Raw genomic sequence first — 8,919 nt, 5'->3', positions numbered from 1 at the left:
TGGCAGATGAATTCATGCAAACCACATTCTCTTGAAGGTAGGGAAATTTGAAAACTCTTGGCCTACTATTCCAGTAAGACCGTCGAAATGTTCACAGATAAAAAGGCATGAAAGAAATGTAGCTTGGCATTACTCGATGAAAGAGTTAACAAAACTATTCACAGCAATGCCAAGATGCTGTTTGTTCTTTTCACTTCTAGAGGCACCGCTGACGAAAATGAAAAACGTGAGTTCCAGTTGTGCGTTAGGCAGTGACCGTTTTACGAGCTCTTCTGTTTATGCTAAGTGGACTCAAACGATTTTTCACACATGTTCAAAAAAGGATAGGATTTAAATGTACCTGCTTGCCGTTAGGCCAAACGACCAAAAATAGTGTCTGTATTTCAGCCAGCAAGTTGGATGATATATTCCATGTGTCATTTGATTTGTTAGGCAATGAAAACAAACCTTTAATTTTCCATGATAATAATACTACCAAGGTGGTTCTGTGTTGTTTCAGAAGCTTCAGACCCTTTCCTCTTTGAGCACTACACATTATCCTAACACATCTCTCTCACCCTTTACTTTTGAAAAGGCAGCCTGTACTGAAAAGCAGTCTATAAAAACAACACAGAAATTGGTGTTGCTGTTTCTGCTAAGCTCTTTCAAAGGAAAACCATGCAGTTACCATAATCTTTAGCACTGGATCCTCATCTGCAAGAATTTTAATATTCAGCAATTCTTCTCTTACAGTGCTATCCTAAGCAAGAGTTATACCCTTCTAAGTCTAACCCTTGAAGAAGGGTTTAACGGTTTATGATGGCATCGCAAGTTTTGCAAAAGGAGCTTAAAACTAGAAAAAGCAAGTGACATAATTTTAAGGTGAGACATATGTACAACCAGCTATTTAGCTAAATGAACTGATTTAAGAAATATTAGAAACAGGAACATGCAGGGACCAAGTGGCATGAGATTCTTCAATATAATTTTTTTGTCCCATGTAGGGATTGGCACAAACCAGCTCACTAAAGTTTGTCATGAATTTTGGCCAGTTCGTGGTTCATGAAGTGATGTTCATGGAAGGGTGCCCAGCACAAACATTTCACAAAATTTGGTGCTTTCATGGTGATTCATAAATGATTACATTTTCCAGACAGACTGTCTTTGCTCAATTACCCTGTTAATTAACCTGTCAATTAACCTTTGCTCAATTAACCTCCAAGGCAACAGGGAGACTACATGGCACAAAACATCACTGCCATGATACAGAGTAGCCTGAGGGAGTGGGTGGGTGGCGGCAACATTGTCCATGGCTACATGGTCACGGATGCCAGTGCCAACATGCTGGCAGTGAAGGCTGTGCACCTCAGTTTGGTGTAGTGGTTAAGTGCGTGGACTCTAATCTGGGAGAACCGGGTTTGATTTCCCATTCCTCCACGTGCAGCTGCTGGATGACCTTGGGCAAGCCATAGTTCTGGCACAGCTGTTCTTGAAAAAGGGCAGTTTCTGCCAGAGCTCTCTCAGCCCCACCTACCTCACAGGGTGTCTGTTATGGGGAGAGGAAGGGAAAGGAGTTTGTAAGCCGCTCTGAGACTGAGTGAAGGGTGGGGTATAAATCCAATCTCCTCCTCCTCCTGGAGCACATGCTTCACCTGGTGGTGAAGGATGCTCTGAGGCTCGAGATCACTGTCAAGGCCACCTGGGATGCAGGCCTTGCTGGGGATCTGCTGGCGCCTGGCTGCCCATTTCTCACACAGCATCAAGTCGGCCCATCTGCTGTGTGAGAGGCAGAGGGAGCAGGATGAGCCTGACTACCAGCTCATCCTGGACTTACCCACCTGTTGGAACTCCACCTACGCCATGATTGCATGTTTGATGGAGCAGAGGAGCCCAGTGCAGGATGTCATCTCCTCCATGACCATCCTGCAGAGGGAAGAGGAGCTCAGCATCAGCTCCAATGACTGGTTGACCTTCTCCCAAATGGTGCGTGTCCTCAAGCCCTTCCAGGACACCACCGATGTGTTCCGTGTCCATACGGCCAGACTGAGGCAAGTCATCCCCCTGATTCAAGGGCTGGACGGGGCGCTGGCCTCCACACTGCAGCCAGGCCCCGAGGGGATACCTGTTCTCCCATGGGTCAGGGCCTTGACAGAGAGAAGAAGAAGAAGAGATTGGATTTATACCCCGCCCTTCACTACCCAAAGGTGTCTCAGAGCGGCTTACAAACTCCTTTCCCTTCCCTTCCCCACAACAGACACCCTGTGAGGTAGGTGGGGCTGAGAGAGCTCTTGACAGAAACGGCTCTTTTTCAAGAACAGCTCTTATCAGAACTACGGCTTGCCCAAGGTCATCCAGCCAGGTGCAAGTGGAGGAGTGGGGAATCAAACCCGGTTCTCCCAGATTAGAGTCCGCGCACTTAACCACTACACCAAACTGCAACCGAGGTTGCAGGTGGGCATCACCACCAGGGGGCATCCTCTCGGCAAGGACGGGGAGTACAGGCTGGCCTGTATCTGTGACCCCAGATAAAAGGCAGCGTTGTTTCCTGGAATGCAGAGCTCTTGCAATTGAAGCATGAGCTCTGCAAAGAAGTGCGGAGGCTGCAGGCCAGCAGACGTGGGCAGAGGGAACAGTGGGTGGAAGAGGCTGGAGAGAGGAAAAGGAGCCGCATCCCAGCACCTCTGCCTCAAAGAGCCCAACCAGAGAGAAGCCTTGCTACTGGTTGTCAGTGGTGAACTGGGAGGCCAGCAGTGGTGGGGAGGCCAGGCGAGCAATGGTGGAAGATTCGGCAGAGGTGATGGTGAGGGAGTACTTTGCCGAATCCCCTGAGCCCGCCTCCACCAATCTCCTGGAGTACCGGTCACACAAGGCTGCCACCTGGCCTGACCTCTCTTGTGTGACCATGAGTCTCCTCTCCTGCCCTCCCAACAGGGTCCAAAGTGAGCGGGTGTTCTCTCACCTGAGAGATATTCTCAGTCCCCACAGTTCCTGCCTGGATTTGGCTAGGGTGGATGAGTTGGCCTTCCTGAAAAGTACGCAGACGGAGAGTGATTTCAGCAAAGCATATTTTATTCGATCAGGAACAAGACAGCTTTGGCTGGCTCACAGGCCGGCTTATATTCCCACAGAAACCACCACCCAAAACACCCCCCCACTTCCCAATAGGTTATTTACAGTAGCCGAGAGTCCCATTGGCTTCTTGGCCAGGAACCTAGCCCCCTGATTGGAGCGGGCTAGGATCCGCATAATCCATTGTCTCTTGGAGCGAACATGTCTGGACTCGATACATTACACTTCCTGAAGGTCAGCCTTCTCCGGCTGGGCTACCCCTCTCTGGACCTTACAGGGCAAGATCCAGGCCTCCGGTTGTCCCCGTGTGTGCCCCCATTCCTCCTCCTCCTCTCTGGGTTATCTGGCATGCAGCTTGTGCCCTTGGTGCTTGGGTGGGAGGATGGTTACCTCTGCCAGATAGCGGTGGGCTCCCTCACCCAACACCTACCTCACGAAACAAAAACATCTACCTCATAACACAACACCTACCTCACGACCACTTTCAGTGGAAAAATCTGCTTTTCACTGGTCTGGTGGGGCTGGGATGACCTGCCTACCAAGCTGTCATGGGGTTACGTCAGGGAGCCCCTGTCACATCAGATGCCTGCCTTTCTGTTGTGGCTGGCATCACTACTCACTTTAGATGGAAAGATCTGATTTCCACTGGTTTAGTGGGGCTGGGGTGCCCTGCCCGCCAAGCTGTCATGGGGTTACTTCAGTGAGGCCATCCTGCCAGATGTCTGCCTTTCTGTCATGGCTGGCATCACTAAGTACTTTAAGTGGAAAACTCCAGTTTCCATTGGTCCAGTGGGGCTGGCGTGCCCTGCTCTCCAAACTGTCGTGGGGTAACTTTGGGGAGTCCATCGGACATCTCTTGTGATGTCTGCCTGTTGTTGCATCACTAATCACTTTAAATGGAAAACTATTATTTCCGCTGGTCTGGTGGGGCTGGGGTGCCCACCAAGCTGTCGTGGCGTAACTCTGGTGATGTCTGCCTTTCTGTCCTTCAGAACCTGGCTTTGGAGACTTGGGGAGGGGCTGCAAGCATGGGGGGGGGATCTTGCCTTGCTTCCAGTGTCTGGGGGGGGGGGGAGCCGGCCCCGGGTGGGGGGGATCCTGCCCAGATTAAATTTCCCTGTGAGTTTGGTGTCACTGGCTTGTTCCTGAGCCATTCCATAGATTCCTGTAACTGGAGCTGTCTTCTCCAGAGAGCACTGGGTAAACCTTTTGGGAGTCCGTAACTGGGACCCCAGAAATGTAATCCGCCCCCAAGTTGGAGAGGAGCAGGAGAGATTCCATGTGTGTTTGGTGTGTAGCTTGGAGGGGTTACTTCAGTACTTCAGTTATACACTTTTGGAGCTATGCTTGACATTTCCCACAAAAGCACTTTCCTGGCTTGACTTTAATTTTTTGGGTTTACAGTGCCACAGTGGGACTGGTTCTGTTGGGCTTGCAAAAATCCCCTCCCCACCTTCAGTTTCTACTGATTCTCTGATTTGACCTTAGTCCCTAGGAAACAATGTAGGATGGGGCACCTTCTTTGGGGGGCCATAACTTGGACCCCATAAATCCAATCCTCACCAAACTTGGAGGACAGGTAGAGGAGTCACTTGGGACATGCAGTGGGTTTGGTGTATCTAACTTGCACAGGATCTGTTCTATACACCTCTGAACCTGTCGCAGGTAGATGAGAGTCATAAGAACACAAGAGAAGCCATGTTGGATCAGGCCAATGGCCCATCCTGTTCAACAATCTGTATCACACAGTGGCCAAGTCAGCCAGAGAACCCCTGCAAATTTGGTGTCTCTAGCACACCTGGGAGAGGGGGCGTTCTACCATGTCACAAACCAAACCAGCTCATCTAGTACAAAGAAGTTTGTGATGGTCTGTGGTTTGTGAACCACACACACCACGAACCACATTTTCCTGGTTCATGTCCATCCTAGTCCCATGTCACATTCTGATACCTGAAATTGAGACTGAATGCAAAACCTTCTCAGGACCTTTAGATCTCATTTTCCAGGAAGATCAGATCATAATAAACTAGTATTGCCACTGGAAAATATGGATAAATTAATTTGTTACTGAACACGAAGAGTTGCTGCCGCTGTCATAAAAATGATGAGGCACACTGATCTAAGCACAGTTGCCCTACACAATCACTGCTCCACTCTGGGTCATTAGCCATTGGACTGTAAGATGTATTACTTTAGTTTTAAATGATTGTGCATTTTCATTTCTTCTGTGAAAATGTCTTGCTTTTATTTTAATAGACGTCTTGTGTTGTTGCTATGACTTATTTACTGATGCAATTTCATTTCCTCCAAGTAAAAGCAAAACTCTTTCAGAAATCATCCGAATGTCTGACACTACCATTTTGCCACTGGAAATTTTCCTCCAGGTCATCATGGATAATGTATTGGGTTTTTTAGCTCTTTCTTGAGTCATATGGCTTGGCACTTTAAGAACATAAGAGAAGCCATTGTTGGATCAGGCCAATGGCCGATCCAGTCCAACACTGTCACACAGTGGCCAAAAATACCAAGTGCCATCAGGAGGTCTGGGGCATGTTTTCAGCTTGGGACTCAGTGTAGTGCTGATGAATCTGGATGGATGGGCCCAGACTTGCAGCAGATGGGTTGAAACCATCAGCTCTATGATTCTATGACTCCTTCAAACAAAACATACCTGGAGAACTTTCTTTCTGCGATTCATACAAGCACGTGGGTTTTGGTGCATGCAGCTGTCTTCCAGATCGCACAAAAACCTAACTTCCTAGAATTATGATTTGCTTCCTTTCTCCCATTAGCCAAACTACCGGAACTATGTACAGTTTTAAGTGCTAGGAGAGCTCCAGTTTGCTTTGCTGATGTCATTGCAAAGGAGCTGCCAATTACACTTCACGACTGTGGTTTACTTTAGAAAAGAACTTCACACAGGAGCTTAAGCAGCAGTGGTAAACTTTCTCCTGAAATTCTATATTATATGGGGACCTCCTTGTTCTCAGGTCCTCAAAAAGCCCCGAAGAACCAAAGATACTGTCCACGATCCACACACTGAGATGTACACCACTCCCACTCTTAAGTGTAGAACAGAACAATGTTCACCAAGTTCCTCTTCATGTACTTCTCCTCTCGCAAACACTGTGAAAAAGTTCACAGCAGCCTTCTGAATAAACACCAGAGGGGAAAAAGCCCAACATAGTTTTTACGAGAAAAATTTCAACAGTCCAATGTCAACTTTAAACAAATCAAGTAGATCCCCAGCAAAGTTAAAGCCACTAGTTTGGTTAGTCTTCAGTCTTAGAATGTTGTATTTGGTCCTTGTAAGTCATGGTGCAAGTTCCACAGCGACTGGTGCCATAGATGCAAATAAACATAGATGCATAGATTACATAAAATGGTACCTTATGTTAAAAGTAAAAAAAAAAAGAAGATATTAAAATGCTTTATTTAAAAGCATTTCACAGTACCCAATAGCATTACTTCCATGTTCCTACAATAGATTTCTGTCAGCTTCTGCTTTTAACGAAAATAAAATACAATTCAGAGCACTTTATTGCCTTATGTATACAAGTCAAATACAAAATAATTAGCCAAATACAAAAGAGTTAAAATAAATCACCATTTCAGAAATGGGTTACAGTTATTTTGATGCAATTATATTTTTTTCATGAAACATCTTTTGTTGCCATTCTACAAATGATGCCATCCAGTAGTGTTCCTATTTTTTCTTCCTGTGGCGTGAGCTTGTATATCTGAAAAAGGAAAATGGAATGGTGACTTTCTTGAGTACTATGCAGTTCTGAAAATGGTGTCCACAATGTCTTCCAGGTTGAATTAGCGATTAATGTGTAATAATTACATTAAAATATTTTTTTGGTCAAAGCTGAAAATGTTTCCACTGGAAAACAGCAAATGCAAAAAATTTAATCAAATGCATCTGTTGTGCTGACATATTTATTTACCTCATTTAGAATCTGCCTCTCTCTCCAACGGGGACCCCTAAATAGCTTACACTGGTCTTGTCAACTTTATTTTACCCTCAAGCAACCTTGTACGTTAGGCTGAGAGCATGTGATTGGCCAAAGGTTATCCAATAAGCTCCCATAGCAGAGGGATAATTCCATCCTGGGTCTTCCAGATCCTAGTGTGAGATTCTAACCACTATACCATGCTGGCTTAAAAGGACTTGGGTAGGTTTTCTTGCAGCCTCCTGTACTGGCCTCCCAATAGCCTCTCAGAGTCAGCAGCCCTCTGCAGCAGCTGTTCTTTCCAGACCTTTCCTTTGGCCCGTATCCAAGTAGCTAAAAACAGAGCAAACCAATCTCTTTTGCCTGATCTCCACCCTCCCTTCTTGACAAGCTTGTACAAACCTTTTTGATTTTTGATATGTCTGTTATCTGGGGGAGATCTGCCAAAGGAGCTTGCTGGCCATCCACTTGACTTATTATGTTTTCCAGATTCACCCTTTTCTCTTGGTCTTCCACCAGAACGATGATGACTGCAGAGTCACTGTCCGAAATGCCAAACCTTTTCAAGGCATCTGAAATCTAATGTAAGTGAAAGAATGCAAAATTTGCCTCATTGTACTTACTCCCAAGTAGAAATAGGTTTTCAAAATTATATTTATACATTCCACTTTTCTTCCTTCAATGAGTCATAAGCAGGATTCCCAGATGGCCTCCCGTGCAGGCACAGGCCAGACCCAAACCTGTATAGCTGTATTATCGTATCATGGGCCCACCTCCCCATTTCTCAGTGCATTGAAAAGTCTGAACTGTGAGAGCCGCCCTCCATTATTTTCAGTAAAACATTCAAAAGCATTAATTTAGAGCATTAAAATACTACTTGATGTTGTATCCAATGATGAATACCACAGGAATCCCTTATCAGAGATAATTTAATTCTCAGCCATTTTAGTTTCCCCCATTCCTGTCTCCTAACTCGTGTTCCTGATTTTCATCTTTGCCAATGAGTAGATGGGCAGGTGTTGAAATGTGTGCTACATAAGCAGGTTTCAGACAGTGATGCCACCTCCATAATCATCTGTCAACACATTCATTACATATGAAGATCCAAGCTGATTTTTGTTCTACAATGGTGTATTTTTTAAACCTGAAACAGGCGGCAAGTCAAGAAGCTAGTTGTACTTGAGACCCCCTGACTGGTTGCTGGCCTGATACCACTGCAAAAGGTTCAGAGAAAGGCAGATATGCCCTATGCCCATAGGTGTCATGTAGACCTGGCCAACTTGTGGTGCACTAAGCCAAAGGCAACTCACCAGGGACCATTTCCCTTTCTGTGCCTACCCAAGACTGCAAAAACAGGGAAGGAGGTTGTTGAGAAGCACATTATGGCCCACAAGATGATGGCTGGAGATCTGTATTTAACGTGGTGCACCACAACCTGCACAGGCAGTGTTCTAGAGAGCCTGTCACAACAGACTGTCTTCCCTCAAGCCTTGGAGCACCACAGCACAGAGGGCCCAGCACACTTCCCTTCTCCTGCTGGAGTAAGGCTGCAGCAGGGACTCCTGTCAGAGCAAATGGGACAATCTGAAGCAATTTCTGAATAGGTAAAGTGAAAATGTAAGGCTCCATACAAGAGGCAGTGCACAGGGGGCAATTGCCAATGCCCCCCCCCCAACCAAGGGAGGAAAGAAGAAGAGCTGGCTCCTGCCACCACTGCAGCCACCCCATCCAAGGCTTGGTCAGCTGGCTTCTGGTGGCAGCTCCTGCCCACCTCACATGGGGTGAGGGCCGTCTCTTGCCTGGCCCTGCAGAGGTGACAGTGATTTGGGGATCCTATCCTGGACGACTGCTCAGGACCCCAGAATCACCAAGACTGCCCCAGCAGTGTGACTTTTCAAGATCCAGAGGAAGCATC

General features: G+C 46.6%; 1 protein-coding gene across 2 annotated transcripts in view; it reads right to left on the bottom strand.

Moving 5' to 3' along the window:
• Positions 1-6,473: 6,473 nt before the first annotated feature.
• Positions 6,474-8,919, bottom strand: part of TPRKB (TP53RK binding protein) — an 8,054-nt gene continuing 5,608 nt past the window's right edge. The window contains exons 4-5 of one of the 2 annotated variants that reach the window (XM_015415358.1): positions 7,407-7,583; positions 6,474-6,788 (exon numbers count right to left, since the gene is read on the bottom strand). In XM_015415358.1, coding sequence (XP_015270844.1) covers positions 6,702-6,788; positions 7,407-7,583 — 264 coding nt within the window. In that variant the 3' untranslated portion in view covers positions 6,474-6,701. The remainder of the gene's footprint in view (positions 6,789-7,406; positions 7,584-8,919) is intronic. The other variant, XM_015415359.1, reaches the window with a different exon arrangement.

This window comes from Gekko japonicus, unplaced genomic scaffold (genome assembly GCF_001447785.1).
Source record: "Gekko japonicus isolate JY-2015 unplaced genomic scaffold, Gekko_japonicus_V1.1 scaffold775, whole genome shotgun sequence".
NCBI classification, from domain to species: Eukaryota; Metazoa; Chordata; class Lepidosauria; order Squamata; family Gekkonidae; genus Gekko; species Gekko japonicus.
The sequence above is the reverse complement of the archived record's forward strand: the minus strand, read 5'-3'. Positions and strand labels throughout refer to the sequence as shown.